The 20,753-nt window shown below is 50.6% G+C and overlaps 2 protein-coding genes across 7 annotated transcripts in view; both read right to left on the bottom strand.

Annotated features, from left to right (window-relative positions):
- Positions 1–3,255: 3,255 nt before the first annotated feature.
- On the bottom strand, positions 3,256–13,203 carry HMGN2 (high mobility group nucleosomal binding domain 2). 3 transcript variants are annotated; one of them, XR_008550262.1, is made up of 7 exons: positions 13,009–13,084; positions 12,097–12,141; positions 11,894–11,923; positions 11,237–11,287; positions 10,383–10,478; positions 4,515–4,663; positions 3,256–3,537 (listed from the first exon to the last, which is right to left on the bottom strand). XR_008550262.1 is itself a non-coding variant. In XM_037500175.1 (6 exons), the coding sequence occupies exons 1-6, from the start codon at positions 13,021–13,023 to the stop codon at positions 9,900–9,902; spliced, it is 273 nt and encodes a 90-aa protein (XP_037356072.1). In that variant the 5' UTR covers positions 13,024–13,203; the 3' UTR covers positions 9,084–9,899. The 3 variants fall into 3 exon arrangements, 1 of the variants encoding a protein (XP_037356072.1); XR_008550263.1 differs by lacking the exon at positions 11,237–11,287; XM_037500175.1 differs by lacking the exons at positions 3,256–3,537; positions 4,515–4,663 and adding an exon at positions 9,084–9,935 and having other exon boundaries at positions 13,009–13,203.
- A 700-nt stretch (positions 13,204–13,903) lies between these two features.
- The window catches only part of DHDDS (dehydrodolichyl diphosphate synthase subunit), a 30,463-nt gene continuing 23,613 nt past the window's right edge, over positions 13,904–20,753 (bottom strand). For 3 of the 4 annotated variants that reach the window (XM_037498410.2, XM_054690995.1, XM_037498409.2), the window contains exon 9: positions 13,904–16,648. In XM_037498410.2, coding sequence (XP_037354307.1) covers positions 16,409–16,648 — 240 coding nt within the window. In that variant the 3' untranslated portion in view covers positions 13,904–16,408. The remainder of the gene's footprint in view (positions 16,649–20,753) is intronic. The other variant, XM_037498411.2, reaches the window with a different exon arrangement.

Genomic DNA, 20,753 nt, shown 5'->3' with positions numbered 1-20,753 from the left:
CCTCTGGCCTATACCCCAGTTTGCATGCATAAATAAATCCTTCCTAAAAAAAAAATAAAATTTATGCAATCTGGGGATCCTTGGGAAAAAAAAAAAGACTAGAAAGTTAGGGGTAATTTATTTAGAGTGATAAAAGAAATCAATAAATTACTGAAGCGTCAGATCCCTTGGAGACTGAAGAGAGTTTTCTTCTGAGAACTCATAAGGCAGTCCGGCACTTTCTGATTGCCACCTGGCTCCTGCTGCCCACCTAGAACCCCTATAACTCCCAGATCACTGGGGCCTGCAAAGTGCGGAGACCTAAAGCTCAGTATGTTCATACCCTTGCTGGGATTGTCTTCACTTTTCTAGGGTCACCCTTTGCCTTGCATTTCCCTGCATTTGCTTCTTTCCTTACTCTTCCCGGCGCAGCACCTACTGCAATAGTTTCTTGGGGAAATTTTGGTAGGTGAATGCCTAAGACCTTGCACGTTTGCAAATATCTTCATTGTACCTTCATCCTTAATAGCTTGGCTGGGTACAGAATATATGGAAAGTCTAGACCTCCCCAGTGGCACAGCGGGTTGAACACTGCACTGTGAAGCTGTCCGCAGCCTCTGCAGCGCGGTTCAATTCCCAGCCCGCCAGGGAGAAACCCATATGGCGTGGCAAATCTCTCCTGCCTCACCCGTTGCTCCCCTCACCAGTGTCTTCAGTCTGTTTGTTCTGCTCCCCACTCTCTCTGGTGAAGTCTCTCCACCCCTCCCACACCTCTGACCTGTACCCCAGTTCTTATATAAATAAATAAATCTTTAAAAACAGAAAGAAAAATACCTCTTCTTAAAAAATAAATAAAAATTTACGGGCCTCCCCGCTGGCGCAGCGGTTGAGCGCTGGGTTGCGAAGCTGCCCGCGACCTCTAAGGCGCACGTTCGATCCCCGGCTGCTCCCCGGCCACCGGAGGAGGGTCCCACATGGCGCGCAGACCTCTCCTGCCGCCCGCTGCTCCCCTCAGCAGTGTCCTTCGGTCCTTCTGCCTGCTCTGCTCCCCGCTCTGGCTCTGGTGAATTCTCTCGCCCTCCCGCGCTTCTGACTGTACCCAGTGCATGTATAAACAAAACAAACAAACAAACAAACAAATAAATAAATAAAACATGCCTCTATAAAAAAAAATAAAAAAAATAAAAATAAAAATCATTTCTAAAAAAAATAAATAAAATTTTTTTAAAGATTTATTTAATGTATACAAGAACTGGGACAGAGGCCAGAGGTGTGGAGGGTGAGAGGATTCACAGAGACAGAGAGGGAAGCAGATCAGGTGGATTGACTGAAATACACTGCTGAGGGGAGCAGCAGGCGAGTCAGGAGAGGTCTGCTGCGCCATGTGGGTTTCTTCCTGGCTGGGGATCAAACTCATGCTGCAGAGGCTGCTGACAGCTTTGTAGGTTGCATCTTAACCCCTTGCGCCACCAGGGAGGCCTCTAATTTCCTTTCTTTAAAAAGAAAAAAAAAATGTTCGTTCCTCTTTTCCATCTGTTTTACTCTCTGGAATATTTCCTCAAATTAATCTTCCAATCCCTTCCACTGAATTTTAACTTGCAGGGCCTTTTTGTTGTTGATGTTTGTTTCTGCTTAAAATAACATCCTGTTCTGGCATCCTTGACTGGGTTCATTCCCTTATCTCCCTGAGGAGGTTAACGGTAGGTCCTTCCTCTGGGCCTGGTGAGCTCACCTTTGAGAAAACCTTTACTGATCCCCTACCTGGGGAGCAGCGCTTTGGCTGCCGGCTTTCAGGGACCTGCTTGGGAAACAGGGGCAGGGAGCCCCTGTGCCTGAGCACTCCAGGGGGTGTCACGTCACTTCATCACCTATTTTGGGAGGACACCCCTGCTCGCCACCTTCCATTCCAGTGAGTCTGTTGTGTCCTCTCCAGAGAATCCATCCCCAGTCTTCTGCCAGGACTGAGGAAGGGACCCAGGGATCTCACATGATCCCTACATAGTCTTTCCCCCTGCTCCTAATTTTATCCCCCCAATTATTATTTATGTATACTCCCCCCATTTAAAGAGGTACCTGAGTCTTTGGGGGCGGGGGGAACCCTGAGACCTCAATTGGGTTGGTTCTCCTCCTTCCCTGCATCCAGCTCAGGCTACTGTTTTCCCGGGTTTGCTGTTTCATTCCCCCACAACCATCTGTTTTCCAGCTTCCCAACGCTCCACTCTCGTCTCGTCCCTCAGGCTCCTTCTCTGAGTGGGTTTGGACCTTAAACAAAAGCTCTTTACTGTACTTTAGTGGCTTTTGGGTAAGGAGTGAAATTAGATGCGTAAATTCAATTTTCCATAGTTTTTGGAGCTTCCATTTTCACCTAAACCAGTCGGCAGAGTAATAATGTCGACTCATGAGAGCTCCAGAGGACGCGGCCAGGGGCCAAGACCATAACCACACACAGGAAGACTCGGGCTCCAGAAACGCAGGCTCCGACTGCTGCGAGGCAGGAGGCTGACCAGGAACACGCCTGGGGGCTGAGGGTGAGAAGCCTCCGAGGAAAAGATGAATGTGGGGTAGTGGGGGGAGACCCAGGAGATGGCTGTGGAGATGGAAGAAGTGACTTAGGACTCAGACTATAACCTGCAAGAGGGCAGGCGCCGGGCCTGTCTGTTCCTTGCTGTGTCTGTACCCACAGCTGTGGACGTTCCTGGCCTCCAGAGACTTTAGAAAATGTTAGTGGAAAAAAAAGAGAAGAAAATGTTAGTGAATGGACATGGCGGTGGAAGGAGCGGTTAAGAGGGAGGATTGGTCTTCTCCGAGTGTAGACCATGGAGACCACCTAAAAGCTGTGGAGTACTGTGCTCGCTTGGCAGCACATATACTAAAATTGGAAGAGCTGTGGAGTATTGCCAAAGGGAGCCGCGCAAGGCCTGGGGGTGGTGAGTGCAGGTCTGCCCTGAGCCAGACTTCATGGTCCAGGTTGTCCTCTGCCTCTTTCCACTGGGCTGCTCCTGGAGCTCTTGCTGCCTGGGCCACTCCCCAGCCTTCACCTGCCCCTCCCCATACACCTAGCAGGCCTCAGGAGGCCACATTCTTTTCTGCAGAAAACTCTTACCTCAGTTTGCAATTGTGTGGCCACTGGTGGGTTTCTGTGTTTAATGTTGGACACCCCCTGAAGGAGGGAACCCTGCCTTTGTAGCTGAGGCACCTAGACTCCCCTGGCTTACAGAGCGGGGGTCCATAAATAATTAAAAAATTTACATTTATTTTTTATTGAGATATCATTGACATATAATATTGTATTAGTTTTAGATAGTTTTAATAGATGTATGTTGTGAAATGATCACCACCCTAAGTTAACATCTTTCACCTCGCAGTTACACTTTTTCTTTCTTGCCATGAGAACTGTTAACATTACTGTTCATAACTTTCAAATATACAATATAGTATTGTAATTAAACACACTTGTACCAGTAATTGTTGAATGAACCAAAAGTAGGTGCCAGCTTGCGAAGATGGTGATAAAGAGGTTGAAGAGAAGATCCTGGAAGAGGCGGTGTTAACAGACACCTGGGAGGGAGAGGGCATGGGTACATGTGAATGTCTGTAACTCCAGGCTTGATGAGATAAACTATGAACTATGCTGTGGGCAGATCATGTGAAGACATCAGGGAAGGCTTCCTGGAGGAAGGTGCCATGGAGATGGACTTTGAAACTTGAAGGGGCCATGTCAGGAACACAGGAGTGAGGGAAAGATTCTGACTCTGGGTGAATCATTCAATATTGGGGTCATAGGCAGAGGTAGGGGGCTTGTTTTTAGCTACCCTAATCAGTGTCCAGGGTGGGCAGGGCCTGTGAGGGGGCCCAGGATAAGAGGTAGAGCTAAAGCTTGTGTCTCAGTCTCACCACCCCCACTGCAGATTTTGTTTGCTGCCTGGATTTGACCTCACCCCAACTCTGCCAGCACCCCACCATGCAGCTTCCTGAGTTCCAGGCCACTGAGGCCAGGCTGTGTCCTGGCCCCATTCCTTACTGCATTTGTGTAACTTCTCCCCAACTGAGCCTGTCCTTGTCTTCCAAACAGCAACCTTTTTCCTTTACTTCACCTCCCCCAGAGAGTCCTCTAGGATTTGTTGTCATGGGTTCTTTTATAGACCTCTCTCTTAATCCCTTGCATTCATTTGTGTACTCCACATTATAAAAATGGAAAAACTGGGTCTCATGAGGTGAAGTGGCTGCCCCCAGCCACAGAGCTGATGAAGGAGTTTGGGTTGGCTCTGCAGACTCTGAAGCCTCCCCTCCTCAAAGGCTAAGCAGGCTGGGAGGGCGCCTGGGGAATCCCAGCTGCTTCTAGCCAAAGCTTTCTCCTGGGTGCCCTGGGGAGTACTAAACAGGAGACATGGGAGTTATAAGTTTAATGGTGTCAATGTAACACAGTGGTTAGAGATTCAAACATGAGAGCCAGAACACCTGGATTCAAGCCAGCTCCGCAGCCTCTTATGCCTGAATTTTCCTGTCTGCAGAATGGGATGATAGCGCTTACTTACCTTGTAGGGTTATTTTGGGAATGAACTGAGGCACACAGGAAGCACTGTGCAAGTTATTACTTCCTTTCCCGAAGCCCCTCTGCTCAGCAATTCCTCTGACTCTGGTCAGTGGTGGACACCAGGGAGATGGGGTTCCTCTCTGCTCTAGCCTGGGGATTGAAGACAGAGGAGGTATAATTTCCTACTCTCCAGATGAGCCAGCCAGGCCTCAGAGAAGAGAGGTCTCTCGCGTAAGGCCACCAGGTGAGGAACAGAGCCAGGATTAGAGACTGGCTTCCCTCAGTGCTGGCGTCTTCCTTGGCACTGGCACTCGCTGCTCCTCCAGCATCTTGTAGACCCGTCTGTGGGCAGGACAGAAACAATTCCTTTCCTTTACCAGGAGACCCAGGATGCTCTTTTTCAGGGTCTAAGGTGTGCACACAGCCCTTTCTGTTTAGGAATGAGGCTCAACCCCTCTCCCAGGGCCCACAGCTGAGCACAACTCAGGAGTTGTGACAGACTCGTCCCCACCCCGCCCCACAAGCTGACTGGGTCCCTCTGAGTAACTGCCCCGCGAGTGTCTGCACCAACAGGTGGTGGCTGCCAGTGGGAAGACAGTGTTTGGAGTGGCGGAGGGGTTTTCATTTGCTCTCGATACGTCAGTCTTGCCTGAATGATGCCAAAAAACATTCATAATTCATCTATGCTTAGAAAAGGAAGGCCTCCCTGGATGCGCAAGGGGTTAAGCACAGCACTACGGAGCAATCCGCAGCCTCTGCAGCATGAGTTCCATCCCCCGGCAGCCAGGGAGCAACCATATGCCGCAGCAGACCTCTCCTGTCTCGTCCGCTGCTCCTCTCAGCAGTGTATTTTGGTCAGTCTGCCTGTTCTGTTTCCCACTCTGTCTCTGGTGAATCCTCTCACCTTCCCGCACCTCTGGCCTATACCCCATTTCTTGTATGCATAAATAAATCTTTAAAAAAATGCCTTTATAGGGCCTCCCCTGGTGGCGCAGCGGTTGAGCACTAGGTTGCGAGGCTGCCTGCAGCCTCTGCAGCGCCAGTTCGATCCCCGGCCACTGGCGAGGGTCCCACACACACACACAAAAAAAGCCTTTATAAAATGCATAGTATTTTTTAAAAAAAGATTTATTTTTATACAAGAACTGGGGTACAGGCCAGATGCGCAGGAGGGTGAGAGGATTCACCAGAGACAGAGTGGGGAACAGAACAGGCAGAGTGACTGAAGTACACTGCTGAGAGGAGCAGCAGGTGAGACGGGGGAGGTCTGCCATGCCATGTGGGTTTCTCGCCGGCTGGCCAGGATGGAACCAGCACTGCAGAGGCTGCGGACAGCTTCACAATGCAGCGCTCAACCGCCTGTGCCACCAGGGGAGGCCCAAGGCATATATTTCTTGGATTTTTTTTTTTTTTTAATCATCATTAGAGAAGCCCAATGGAGAAATGTGCTAGTTGTGGACTAGTTTGTTGGCACTAAGGCCAGCAAAGGTAAGACAAATAGGACTCAGATAATTTTGTGTTCATCCATTAATAAGAAAAATAAAAGTTGAAACAATTACCATGACCCAGCAATTCCACTCTAAGCAATGTGCCTGAAGAATTGAAAACCTGTGCACGCAAAAACTTGTATACAAATTCAGAGCACACATTCAGGGCAGCATTATTCTTAACAGCTTAAGTGGAAACCCCAATGTCCATCAACTGACTAATTGCTGTACGTCTACTCCGTGGAACCTCTGGCAACAGCAATGAAGTACATATATGGCTGAACCTGAAAAATGAAAATCACTCACAAGACACATTGTATGAACCCATTTACTCAGCACGTTCATAACAAGCCAGCCTATGGAGGAGGTAAGGCAGGCTAGCCTACTAATAGGGGGTGACTGCTAACATGTAGCGTGGGTCTTTTTTGGATGTAAATATTCTTGATTTAATGATTATTATACAACCTTGTAAATATACTGAAAACCACTGTATTGCATGCTTTAAAATAGTCTATTTTTTGGGCCTCCCCGGTGGCGCAGTGGGTTGTCCACAGCGTCTGCAGTGCGGATTCAATTCCCGGCCGGCCAGGGAGAAACCCACATGACGCAGCAGACCTCTCCTGCCTCGCCCACTGCTCCCCTCAGCAGTGTACTTCGGTCCTTCTGCCTGCTCTGTCTCTGGCGAATTCTCTCACCCTCCCGCTCCTCTGACCTGCACCCCAGTTCTTCTATTAAAAAAAATCTAAGAAATAAATAAAATGGTCTGATTTTTAAAAGGTGGGGTTGTGCTCGGCAGTGTCGGTGTAGCAATGAAGCTAGGCCAGTTGAGGCCTGGAGGCCCCATGTGTGTGTGCAGCTATAAGTTTGTCCAATCAGCAGCCCCCTTCTTTTCTCTTATCTCTGGCCCTCTTTCATTCCAATCATTCTGGCTGAATCCTAGACATTCTGTGGTTCCATCTCTTGCCATGATTGGCTCGAGTGGGCAGTTGATCCAGTTCTGCCCAATCAAAGTCAGGCTGTGAGAAAGAAGTATGCTAAGTCTTTTCCCTACAAGAGTCCAAAGCATCCTATCATGGTTTAGTGGTGCCTCAGCTGGGTTAGGCCTTGGAGACCAGGCTGAAAGGGACTCAACCTAGGACGACTTGGTTCATGTTAGGGCTGTCTTGGATGGCCTTACCATGCTCCTTTGTTTTTACAACCTATTGAGGCATTACTGGTCAGTGCTGCTTGAGCATAGTTTCCCTCACAGCTCAACAAGTGCATAGGCCTGAGGTCCACACCCACGAGGGCCTAGTTACACCCACCAGTGGACTCCCTCTAGCCTGCCCTCCCTCTTTCCAACCATCCCCTCAGGAAACCACCATTTTGTTACGAAAAGACTGAGGGTTTTGTTCATTTGCCTAGTTTCTGGACGGTTGAGTGAAACTGTATGGTATTTATCTTATTCCATTGAGCATAATAACCTCAAGGTCTATCCATGTTGTCCCAAACAGCAATTTAAAAAAAAGAAAAAAAAGGCTCAGCAGTTGGTATTCTACCATCTCGATCCAGTCACCCGTGGAGGGGCACTTGGGCTGTTTCCACATCTTGGCTATCATGAACGACGCTGTGACGACCGTGAGGAGACAGCCTTTTCAGCTCCTGTTCTATTCTTTGGATAAATACCTCGAAGTGGAACTGCTGGATCACAGGGTGGTTCTATTTTTAATTTGAGGAAACTCCACACTGCTTCCCACGGTGGCTGCACCAATTTACATTCCCTCCAACAGTGTTCGAGGTTTACCACATTTTCATGTCTGGTTTCTCTTTTTTTAAGCCCAGACACTCCCGTGGTCCACAGTCAGCCAAACACAATAAGCATTTTCCAGGGGAAAAAATAGTTCAAGCTCATCCTAATTTCTAGGCACAGAAATTTCTAGTATCAAGAGTTTTACCTCAGCCAGTCATGTCACCTATTTTCTAACTGTAAGGATCACATCTACACAGGATTGCTGCAAAGATCAAGAACACGCTGCAGAGCTCCTGACACAGCCCAAGGTGCAGCGCCTTCTACTGCATCTAAGCTCCTGTTTTGATAAGGCTAAGCCCAAGTGTAGCTTTCTCAAATCCTCAACTTCTGCTCAAATACCAAGCTTTGTACTCCTAAAAGCGATAGTGGTTTCCTCAGGAGACTTCTCCCCTTGAATAAAAATTAAAAATCTTCAACCTAGAACTATATGGCAAATGGATGGAAATTGCTTAAGTAATAGGCATTTTATCCAAAGGGTCTCCCCGAAGTTGAGGATTTAAACCGACTTTACTAACTACATGTCTCCATTACCTTGAACAAGTTTTTTCCTGAGACGTCATCCATAAAAAGGGTGTTAACACGTAACTGAAGATTGAAGAGATAATACACCTAATACTCATCAAGGAAGAGTCTAATTGATAGTTCATTTTGACTAAGGGGATACGCAAAGCAAGGTAAGGTCCTTAGTCTCCAATTTGCTTTATTCCCCTTAAACAATGGAGGTGATTTGTGAAAGCAAAATCAAATTCTAAGCATCAATTAAGTTCTATTTTCTAACAGATAACATCTTATTTCATTGGAGGAAAAGAGTTCCCTGCAGGGTCTCCACATTAAGCAACCAGTGATGTCCCCACCATCATTGGTTTAGGAGCTAAAACGGTTTATCAACAAGAGCAAGTTTAATCAATTCTCAGAAGACTCGCTGGTCTGCAAGTCTACGAGCCATCTGCCTTACACAGAGCTGCGCTCTGGATACAAGGATTTTAGTGAGAGCTACTAACTTGCTGACTGTACGGATCTCAAATGTAAACGGAGACTAGCTTGCTGTCAGTTACCATGCCAAAACCTTAGCTCCACCCAGAATCTGCACTTACAAATATACAGTCAGATAATGCCGCATAACCGAGTATAGAAACCACTTCTCTGCTCCAGCCTCTCACTTGCAAGCACGCTCCTGGGCTCTTTCCCAACTCCACCTGGCACTGTTGTTCTACACTTCACACCAGAATGCATCCTGCCCCAAGACTTGGGGAAACCAGTCTCCCCCATTCCTGGGAAAAGATTAGAGGCAGCATTCCAAGCCAAACTGTATCCAGCTTTATTAAAGATACTTTCCATAAACAATCATGGTATTTCAGGCAGGATATGGGCAGACAATCATTAACAGTATACAACAACTTTCAAACTCCCCTCTTCAACGGACTACCAAAATCAGAAAGCCACTATAAAACCCAATGAAGTCTTCATTTGATGCTCTGAACAGGGAAAGTTTAGAGTGAGGGCTGACATTTCACATTTAGCATGTTGTTTAACAACTTTTTCACAAGCCGACCCTGACTTTCAGGTAATGAAATGAAAATGGCAGATTTCTCAATCTGAAGATCCACAATCTAAAAAAGGAACTGCTGCTCTTTAAGGGGTGCCGTCTCAGTGGTGACACTGGAAAGTCCAGATTGCCTGACATACCGGTAACCACTTTGCTGTTGTCAGGTCTCAGGGCGTAAGGGAGTCAAGTCTATGCTGAAGGCAGAGAGGGAGGACATAAAAATGAATTTTAGTTATTCCATATATGGCGTCTGTGCCAAGGTGGCTAATGTGTGTCAACATCGAGGAATCCCTCCTCCTGGGAACCAAGAGGAAGTCTCTCAAAACTAGAAGGGAAAGGTTCTCTCTCCCGCATCAATCCAGCTTTGGAGACGTTCTATTAGTGACATATGCCCTTCCCCAAAAAACAACAATGAAGTGTTCTGTGTGCTAACAACATAGCTTAAAAAAAAAAAAAAAAAAAAAAAGTAAAACAAAATTCTGCATTTTTATAAAACTTGATAAAAAATAGTATTTCAAACTGTACAGTCACCAGAAGTACACAGTTATCAAAAATGCACACACTTCACTTGGCATCTCCAGCACCTTCAGCTTTTTGTGCCTAAAAAAAAAAAACAAAACAAAACAAACAAACACACACACAAATTAATACATGTCGATCGTAACACCGCCTTTCCTCACATGCCATCTACGGGGTTACTTTGCTCAAAGTTAAGATTTGAGGTACTTCTGCTAAATCATTGCCCCTCAGGACCTTATTGTAAAGCTGAGAAGGGGGCACACACCAGCAGTGGAAGCTACCCAGCTACTCCCAGCTTGAAAACTATGGTGTGGCACGAGCGTGACTCAGGATAAGGATGTCACACCGGCAGCCTTTCTCTGCTGACAGAATTCAAGAGTCCAAGATTCAAGCAAAAAGGAAAACCATACGCAATCTCTGAACTGAGAGGCAAGCTTGGAATGATGTAAATACAGGAGAAAGACAATACAAGCTTCTGGAATCAGTTAACTGAGTAAGCAGATTCAACATTAAATGAACAAGTGATACCTGGTCTGTTTTGGCATCTCCATTTTCTGCAGGGTTATTCCCGTCCTTGCCAGCATCAGCTTTACCCTTTTTTCCTTTGGGTACCTTCTCTCCCTTCTACAAGGGGGGAAAGAAAAGAAAGAGATGCTTCTTATTTCGGATTACTTGGCGAAGGCTTACGAATTTCACTACATAGAATTATTGATAAACACGGCAAAACACAAGAACAACCCCCCGCCTCCCATGAAAACCCATCTAAACTAGACAAGTCTACTATTTGGTGAGGTCTTCAGTATACCAAATTTATCTGAGTATAAATAATACAAGAAAGTGGCGGCTTGGGCCTCCCCGGTGGCGCAGCGGTTGAGCGCTGGGTTGCGAAGCTGCCCGCGGCCTCTGCGGCGCCGGTTCGATCCCGGGCTGCTCCCCGGCCACCAGAGGAGGGTCCCACATGGCGCGCAGAACTCTCCTGCCGCCCGCTGCTCCCCTCAGCAGTGTATTTAGGTCCTTCTGCCTGCTCTGCTCCCCGCTCTGGCTCTGGTGAATTCTCTCACCCTCCCGCGCTTCTGACTGTACCCAGTGCTTGTACAAATAAATAAATAAACAAACAAATAAATAAATAAATCTTTAAATAAAAAAAAAAAAAAAAAAAAAAAAGAAAGTGGCGGCTTAAACAAGCAGGCATTAAATATCCAAGTGCCAAACTTTTGGGAAACTGATGACGGAGTTCTTGATGCAGGCCCAGTCCTATCAGCTGTACTGTATCTCCACGCTGCCCACAGATGCAGTCGGGATATAGCACAGCTCCCTGGCAGCATCAGGGAGAAGATCAAGTTTACACGACTTGCAAGCATGGCTGACTCAGTCCAGCTCACCTTTGCAGGGGCCTTTTTAGGCTTGGGCTCTGGCTTTGGAGGAGCAGGTTTCTTTTATTGTGTAGAGAGAGAGGAGAGAACATTAGTATAAGAACCAAAGACAACCTCCCACAGCCAGATCACAGCACCATAGAACAGAACTTTTTCCTACTTCAGAAAGCTCTTGTGGCTGATTTCCCACTAGACTTCCCCATCTTCAAAAAGACAGTCAAGGGCCTTACTGGTGGTGCAAGGGGTTAAGCACCACACTATGAAGCAATCGCAGCCTCTGCTGCACGAGTTTGATCTGCGGCTGGCCAGGGAGCTACCCACATGGCGCAGCAGACCTGTCCTGATGCCCCCGCTGCTCCCCTCAGCAGTGTATTTCAGTCAATCTGCCTGTTCTGCTCCCCACTCTGTCTCTGTGAGTCCTCTCACCCCAGCTCTTGTATGCATAAACAAATCTTTAAAAAAAAAAAAAATGCAGTCAACTAACCAAGTGCCCCACCTTAGCTACAGCCACCAGAACCAGTAAACCTCAACTGTGCCAAGAACCCACAGTCAAGGATGTCATTCAAAACCAGCCAATGACCATAATTCACCAAGAGCTAGAGAACAGTTTTCAATGATTTCTACTTTCAGGGACAAACATGAACATATAAAGGCAGACACACTTACAGCAGATAACCTTGCGGATCTTCTCTGTGGCTATTTTAAGGGAAAAAAAACAGAAACAGCACCGTTAACACACTTAAGAAAAACAAGAATTCTGGAGCCAATTTGTTCTGCTTATACAACGTTCAGGACTGTGCTTAATTACCAGCTAACCCTAGGGGTCTGGGGCTTTGCAAGACTCCAAAATAAGAACAAGGCAGACTTACTTCGTCCTTCACCTTGGCTTTATCTCCTTTAGCATCCCCTTCAGCCTGTAAAAAACAAACGGAAACTAAGTCGTCCCTTCTGAAGCAAATCTACTGATGCACTAAGCTTAGTCGCTCTAAGCAAGAGCACGGAGGGACACACGAATGATCAGTTTTTGGCAGCCCCGGGTCGCACGCGGGCGCCCGAGGGCCCGACCTGCAGGCGAGCGCGGGGCGCGCTGGCCCGAAGCCCCACTCCGCGCGGGCAGAGCCGGGGCGCAGCGCAGAGGCGCGCAGGCGCGCCAGGCAGAAGCAACAGCTGCAGATGGTGCAAACAAACCCCTCAGGGGGCGGGGCCCAAGCGCAGTTGCCATGGCAGCCGTCGCGGGCGGGGGGCGGGAGGCGCGCGCAGCCGGGCAACTCGTGGGCGGCAGCCGCGCGAAGCGGCGCGAGTCCCGCGCGCGGGGCCGTGGGCGGGCGGGGCGGGGCCGGGGGCGGGGCCCGCCGCAGGCCCCGCCCCGGGAGGCGGCTCCCGCCCACCAACGGCGGCGGTTTTTTGGCGGCAGCGCGCTCCCCCGCCCGCCAGCCTGCGCGCCGCCTTCCCGCCCTTTCGGGTTTGAATCGCCCGCCCGCGGGGAGGGGAGGGGGCCGCGGTGGGGGAGGGGGCGCGGGCGGGCACGTCGGGCCCGAGGGGAGCGGGATAAACAGCCGCCAACATGGCTCCTCCCGCCGCGGCCGCCGCTCCTCCAATATGGCCTCTGGCGCCCGCGGGCAGCCGAGCAGCGCGGGGCCCGCCCGGGGCCGCCCGACGCCGCCCCGGGGCCCGCGCCCGGCGGCCGCGCCGCCCCAGCCCGGCGGCCCCCGCGCCCCCGCGGCGGGGGCGGCGGCAGCGGCGGGGGCGGCGGCCGGCGCCCGGGGCCTCGCGCCACGTACCTTTCTCTTGGGCATGGCGGCGGCGGCGCGGGGCGCGGGCGCGGGCGCGGGGTGCAGCGGCGGGCGGGCGCGGGTCGGTCCGGGGGTCGTCCTCGCCGCCTCTTCTTCACACTGCTCGGGCTCCGGGGGGTTTATAAAGTTTTTATAGCGCTGGGAGCCCCGGACCGGTTAGAACCGGATTTCACCTCCCGCCGCCGCTCATTGGCCCAGCTGGGGTCACGTGGGCGGGGTTTAAACTCACCTCCTCTGGAGGGAGTGAGGAGGGGGGTCCGGGGGGGAGGGCGCGCGAGACGGCGGCGCGCCTGGGGGTGGGGGCGCGGTGGGGGAGGCGCGCGGCGAGGGCCCTGAGCGCGGGGGGTGGCGCGAGTCGGGGCTCCGGCGTGCGGCCCGCGCCGCGCCGGCTCTTGCAAACTACCAAGTTCTCTCCACCTTATGCAACCGAGCTGCCCACTTCTCCAAGCCCTGCGACACTTGGGGCGCATCCCGGCCGCGCTCCTTCCTGTTCCCGCCGGGGCCCCCAGAAGCAGGGTTTGCGAAAGCGGGCCGAATGGCTCCGACCCGCCGCGGCGGGAGGAAGCGCGCGGCGGGAGGCGCAGGCAGCGGCTCCCAGGGCCCAGGCCGACACCGAAGTGGGAAAAGAGCGGGGCGGCCAGACTGGCGCAGCCAGACGTGCATCCTCCCGAGCTGCCGCTCCGGGGAAGCCCTTCGTGCACCTCACCTGGAAGGCGGCCCGCTCGGGGCTGGGTGGGGATTCGAGGGGGAAGACTTCGCTCGCAGAGGTGCCTGGCGGGCGCAGTGGGGCAGGTAGGAGCTGTCCTTTCAGCACCCGCTGCTAAGCCGCCTCCCCAAATGCCAACGAAGCCCCCCCCAACCCCCCAGCCTGTCGGGCGACTCCTTCAGGTCTCTGTATCCCTGGACCTCGGGTCCCTGCCTCAGGATGGAGCGGCGGCCGCGAAGGCCTACCAGCACTCCCTTCCCCCTACGCTCCACCCGTTTTGGAGACATCTAGCTCAGCTGCCCCCACCCTACGTGGCCACCGAGCCTGGGCGCTGCAAACGCAGCTGGCGAAATCCCTCCTTCCACACTGGCAGGCTGACTTCCTTTCACTTGTGCAAGGAGGGTGGAGAAAAGCGCCCGGGGATTAGGAAACAAGTAGAGGAACAGGTGTTGCATGGGCAAAAAAAGGCTCCTCCAGTGCCCCCCTCCTCAACTCCCCAGCCAAGGTCCTGGAGCTAGCCTAGCACCTGAGAGAGCGCAGACAACCGCAGTGGCAAGACAAGGTGCTCTCCCCATGCACCGTTCACAAACAAGTTTTACATCTGAGTTTAAAAAATTCTATTTGACACCCAGGAGAACACAAGACCGTGATAAATATCCTCAAGTGGAGGCTTGGCTCCCGGGTGGGAGGACATTTAAATACACCTAGCTTCTTGAGGCAGGGGTCGAAGTGGGTTTGTACAAAACATACCAGTAGAAAAGCAACCAGGATGAGTTCAAATAAGTTATTTGCAGGCCCTGCTCCTCGGCAGTCGTGGTCCCTCTGCCTCTTCTCCTTTCTACCCACTTCTGGTCCCTTCTGGGGCAGAGCAGCCCCACCCACCCCACTGTGTGTACCTTTCCCAGAATATAGGATCTCGGGCCAAAAAGAGATACCAGTCCTATTAATCACCTCTGCTATGCCCCAATCATATTGGGGAAAGTCAGACACAGAATAAGACAGGGCTCAACAGCCTTGCTCAGAGTAGATTCCTTTCACTGCCTCCAGCCCCTCATTCCCGCCTTAATTGTAGGGCTCTGCGTTATGGCCGCATAATTCATGCCTCCCTAATTAAGGCTGTCAACAGTCCCATTGTAAAGCTGGAAAATGTACAGCACCTGCTCTCTGGGAACCCTGTGCCAGGGATTGGTAGTGGGGCATGCCAGGTGTGTGTGGGGGGCTTGCCAAAGGGTGCACTGATTGGCTTCTCAATCGCACTGTCTGGCATTCATGCTTGATTCTGGAAGTAGGGACGATGGCTGGGGGAGAGCAGGTCTCTTGTGCCAGGCAGCCAGGCACAGAAAGGAGCAGAGACTGGAGCATAGGAAAGTGAGGGGTTTGAAGGGTATGCTCTCAGCACTGCTTGCATGACCCTACTTCTCCCCTAGAGAGGTGCTGGGGAAACAGCTTGCAGAAAGTAAAATGGGACCACAAAACATAGTGCTTGGTTGGGATACCTGGCTGGTGCTTGCTGCTCTGAGGCACCTGAAACTTGGAGCTGCTCTGACAGAGAGCTCTTCAAAGGCACTAATCCTCTCAGCAGCTCTGCAGCGAAGCCTGGCAGGGAGACGGAAGGGGAAGGACATGGCCCTTGACGGCCTTCTTCTTCCTGCTGGGCAGTCTTGGCCCTCACAAGCAGAGACTTCGCCATGCTGAGAATGAATCCTCTTGGGGCCTACTTAGAGGGCCAGGTCAAAAAAGCTGAGAGAAGCTCTAAAGATGAGGGGGTGGGAAGCAGAGTTTGAGATGGTGAGTGCAGAAGACAGAGTCAGTTGGGATAAGTGCTTGTTGCTGCGCTCTTGGTCCTGCTGTGTTACAGGGAAGGAGGCCTGTGCTGGATTGGATCCACCAGGGCCTCCAGGCCCTTCTGTTACCCCGTAGCCATGGAGGGGCCGGGTCTCACGGGGCAGTGGAGCCTGGCCCCATGCCCTGCAAGAGGAGGAGAAAAGCTTGTGTGGGCTGAGTCGACAATAGGTAATTGGATTGTAATCACCCGCCTGGCTTCCGCGCGCCATTGGGGGCGCTGAGCCTTTCAGTGAGCAATCAGCACTGTGTGGTGGGAGGGGGTAGAGATTCAATAGCAAATCCCAGGTGGAGAGCCAAGGGGAGGAGCAGCAGATGGGCAAATTTTCTTTCAGTCTCTCCCTCCCCTTCCTTGCCCAAATAACGCTGGCTGCCTATAAGCTATTTACCAGCAGATCCAAGGTGGAGCCAAATCTTTTGTGAAAGTCGGTTGGAAGGCTAAGATGGATGGGTTGGGGAGACCTAAATTTCCCGCAATTCTGCGTTAAAGGATGTGCTGGTGGAAAAGAAAGTGCATCCAGGAGCATCGTCGTGGTGACAAAGGCAGAAGGAGCAGGCACCAGCAGAGTTAGGGCCTCCTGCTCTCCAAACCTACTGGTGACCAGGGCTGGGTTTAGTGTACTGTCGGAGAGTCATCCTCAGCCCTCCCCAGGCGCCTCCCCACTGTCCCAGGCAGCCCAAAGGTATTGGTGGCCAGCAGATCTGGCCTCCGGGGCTCCCCTGCCAAGCAAAGGGAACACAATTCATCATCAGGAAGGAGTTGCCTTTCACCAAGAAAAGAAAGGGGAGTGGAGCCCTGGAGGCAGAGGGCAGGGCAAAGTGGCAGGAGGCCAGCCTCACTCAGGCTGATGCGGTGCCCAGACGTGCCAGCCAGTCATCCCGCTTGAGTTCCAAAGCCTGCAGGAAGCCCTGGACCCGCTCTTCCCGTCTGGCCGAGAGTTTGTGCAAGCGTGTCCGTCGGAGCTGGGCGTCCCCACTGGCCTGGAGCCCCTCTTGCAGCAGCTGCTCTGTCACTGCAGCCTGGTCCCTCTCCAGCTGCTGCCTCTTCCGCTCCTCTGCATACATGTCTCGGGCCTTCTGCTAGAGAAAAGTGGGGATTGGGGTGGGGAGATCATTTTTAGGTGTGGGTGAACTGGGATGGGGGAGGCAGGGGGTGGGACACAGTGTGGCCAGGAAGTGTCCCATGGGTGATGCCCATACTGTGCAGGCAGGACAGTGGCAGTTCTGGGTCCACCTTGGTTTGGGGCCGGAAATCTCTGCATTTCTTGATATTTGCCTCAGGTGAGCACTTGGAAGGGAACCCAGCAAATGTGGATCTGACTTCCAGCTCTCCTACCAACTAGCTTTGTGGCTTTGGGCAAATCCTCTCCTAACCTCATTTCTTCATCTGTAAAGTAGGGGCTGTGCCTACCTTGAAGAGTGGTTTTAAGGATTAGAGATAATATATGCAAAACCCCCTTCCAGCACATTAGCAGGCTCTCAGACAAACAGCAAATTTTCAAGTTAATTCTTTTCTCTGCAGCAAGGAAGGTCCTATTCCTGCCTGGGGCATGCCCATCAGGTCATTTCCTTTGGTTTCCCAGGTCACTCTGAAGGTGCCATCCTCCCAACTGCCTAAGCTACTATCCGGAGTTTGACTCCATACTTGCCTCCCGTGTGAAGATCAGCCTGACACCTGCAGCAAATGACCCTCTAGTGAGCCCCCTGAGAAGCAGGTTCTGCTCTCTTAAGCCACTTACTGCATTCTGCCTGGTAGAACAGGTATTAGTGGCAAGTCCATGTTTTCTGTTAGAAAAATAAGCCCCTGAAGGCTCTCCGTAGAGCCCCCAGGGCGCCTGGAATCACCTCCGACACCAGTGAGCTGCTCCCTGGCGCAGCACTTACAACTGTGTGTCTCCAGACAAACTAGACTCCTAGAGGGCAGACTGGCGCTTGGGCACCCTGTCTGAGTGAAATAGTCAATTCATCTCACCCTGTGGTCCTAGGAGGAAAGGGAGGATATTCCTGGCACAGGAGAGGGGAAAATCCCTGGGGAGCAGAACTAAGGTCTCACTACGCCTCTCTGATGCTTTCCGTTCCTGCCTCTCTAACTGGCCTTTGTCCAGGGCACCTCCTGCCAAGCCTGTTTCCACGTGTGAGAAACTACTCTTTGCTGCTGACCTGGTATCCTATTCCTAACCACATTCTGCTTGCACTAACGGTCTCTGTGTACGGCTCTGTGTCCTACTCAGCCTGCAAACGCGTGGACTGCTCTGTCTTCGTCACTAAAGGAATACATTCCATGGGCACACATGAAGCACACAGAGCTTGCGAGAAATTGTCTATCCCTGGGAAACACACAGAGGCTCAGAGTAGGGGGGTGATTTGCAAGTGTCTCAAGTCCTCTACTACTTCGCCGAGGTCTGGACAGAGGCTTTAGGCCTTAGGTTTCAAAACAATTGTTAGCCAGTGACAAGTCCTGTCAGTCTCATCTGCCGCATCAACATGCCCAGCCAGGCCAGCAGCACTGCGTAAGACAGAGCGCCTCCTTCTGGAAACAAGATGCCCTGACGTGCCCCCAGAGCCTCCCTGCCTGGAGAGACATATTGGAGACAGAAAGAGCAGATGCCAAGTGTCTGTGGAGATAGCAGTCTGATGAAGAGCCCAGAGACAAATGGCGTGAGTGACACTGAGACTGACCACAGTTCTCTGAAAATGAGCCCCGTCCCAGCACTGCATTCCGCACCATGCCCGCACCGGCTCATCACAAACTGTGAGGCAGGTGTGCATCTCCTCATTACTCTTCATTTTACAGATGAGGAAAATGATACTCTGAAGGGTTAAGTAACTGTCCAGTCAATCATACGGCTAGTAGGCAGTGCCATGATTCAAAGCCAGGAATGTCTGATACAATAGCTCAAGCTTTTAACTTCTGAGAAGCTAGTGACTACCTGAAAAGCACTGGAAATGAAATGGTCGATTGATCCAGCCTGGTGTTTAATCTCTGACAGATGCATCAAAGTAGGTTTTAGGGGAACATGTATCTTCTCCCTCTATTATAGCAGCCTTACAGATTAGGTGGACTAAACACTACCCATCTCTGTCAATGACCTCGCATGGACCAGCCATCCACGCTGTCTGTAGCTGAGGGTCAGCTGCTCTGCACTGCCACCCTCCCCTTCACCACCCCGTTTTCCTACCTGCTGCATCATAATCTAGATCATCTCCCTTTGACAGTTCCTATTTTCTAAGAATGATGGGTGGCCACTGGGAGCCTGTCATGCTTCCTTCAGATAGCAAGGTCTATCCCCCAGCAGCCTGCAGCTGAGTCCCCGCTCTCCTTAGCATCTGTCAGCTGCCTGGTCCAGCACCCAGCTTGCTGGCCTCTGCCCTGGCTTCTTCAAGAACAGGGAGACACAGGGCTGGACTTAGAGACAGAGAAGCTCAGATTCTAACAATGGGAATTGGGAAGATAGCTCCAGAGCACAGACATGAATGTAGGAGACCGGAGGGCATGGGAACAAGGAACCATGAAGAGTCCAGTACAATCATGAGACAGTAATGTAAAAAGGAGAAACTGGAAAGATCATCCTTCTTTTCTAAGGCCAGACTGGCTAGGATATTGTTAGTCTGGATTCTACCTTTAGTATTCTGCTAATATTCTAGATTTTCTAGAAAAAGGGCTTTGAGAACTCCTGAGGAAAAAAGCCAGACAAAGACCCTGAAAAGGTTTAGGACAGTCAATAGCTCTATTTTAACTTTGGTTTCCTCACTCTAAAACAGGGGCCATAATCGTACCTACTTTGTAGCACCACACAGGGTCTACGGAAAGGGTGCCTGACACATGGTAAGAGCTCAATAACTGTCTGCAATATATTTGGTACCTAATATATTAATAGGTACCAAATGGAACTCCTAGCAGTTATCTTTAAACACATTCTACCCCATTCCAGGAAATAGCAAAACTATTGACACACTGCCCAGGCCCAAACCTAAGTGTCTTGGTTCCTAATAACATTAATACCTGCATTCTTTTTCTTTTTCTTTTTTTTTTTGGCACTCATTTTTTCTTAATCCTACAACACATAAAAGGGGTTTCAGAACTGCAGCATTCACATCACTACTAGCAGTAAATCTCATCAGTAAGTTCTAAGTCTGCTTTCCTGTTTGTACCCTCCTTGTGCTGTATCCCACTAAAGATGTGTACTCACAGAAGCTGTGTTTGGGTAACTTAAATCAATTCCTTTCTCTGGGGGTTTCACTTGCTTCCCTTATATTTGTCTCTCGCCTCCCAGCCCATTCAGCCTCCCTTTTCCCTATAGCACCAGCCCACTGTCCATCTCTAGGCAGTCTGTCACCTGGACTCTGGTCTCGACTCCTGCCCCCTGAAAATCCTGAGTGATTTTGCAAAATGTAAATTAGATCCTGTCATTTTCCCAATGAAATTTCTTCAGACTTGTCGCCATGGCCTATAAGACCCGATTCCGATCGGAGACCCGCTCCCATGCAGCCTCACCACACATGCATCTCCCTCGGCACTCTGGTCTCTCCTTTTGTTCTTCCAAGACCCAAACATTACCACCTCAGTATTCTTGCATTTGCTGTTCCCTTTGCAGAAAATAAGTCTCTTCTCCCAGATATTCATGTTCAGCTACTCCTCATATTTTACATCATGGCTTAAAACCACGTCCTCAAGGAGTCCTTTCTTGATTGCTCAATTCAGTACCTCTTGCTCTCCGTTACTCTCCAGCACATTACTCCATCTTGATCGCCTCATGATAACCTGGAGTTATATACCTATTTACTTGTTTATTACTTAACTCCTCAATTAAGAAGACATTCCATGAAGACAGGGATCTTTTCAGGCTGGCTTAGTGCTACATCTCCTGTGCCTGATATTCCAGTGCCTGAATCATGCTAGGTACCCAATAAATATTCACGGAATATATGAAACTTGAGGTAACTTCTTTGTCATGTGGGAAGATATTTAAAAAACCCTTCTGGGCAGACAAATAAGAGACAAGAAAACCCAAACACAAAAGCTCATGCACCATGATTCTCTGGTTTCATATGAGGCATGCACCAAGATTCTTTGGTTTCATGCAGTTTATTCTCACTTTACAGACATAATTCTAACAGCTTAACCAACTGCTTTCCTTGCCTGTAGCTGATTTAAACCAGTAAATAGGAAGAGAAGGGAGAGAAA

The sequence above is a fragment of the Talpa occidentalis genome, unplaced genomic scaffold, assembly GCF_014898055.3.
Source record: "Talpa occidentalis isolate TD23 unplaced genomic scaffold, MPIMG_talOcc4v2.1 talOcc4.9, whole genome shotgun sequence".
Lineage (NCBI taxonomy): Eukaryota > Metazoa > Chordata > Mammalia > Eulipotyphla > Talpidae > Talpa > Talpa occidentalis.
This window is presented reverse-complemented; position numbering and strand designations above follow the sequence as displayed.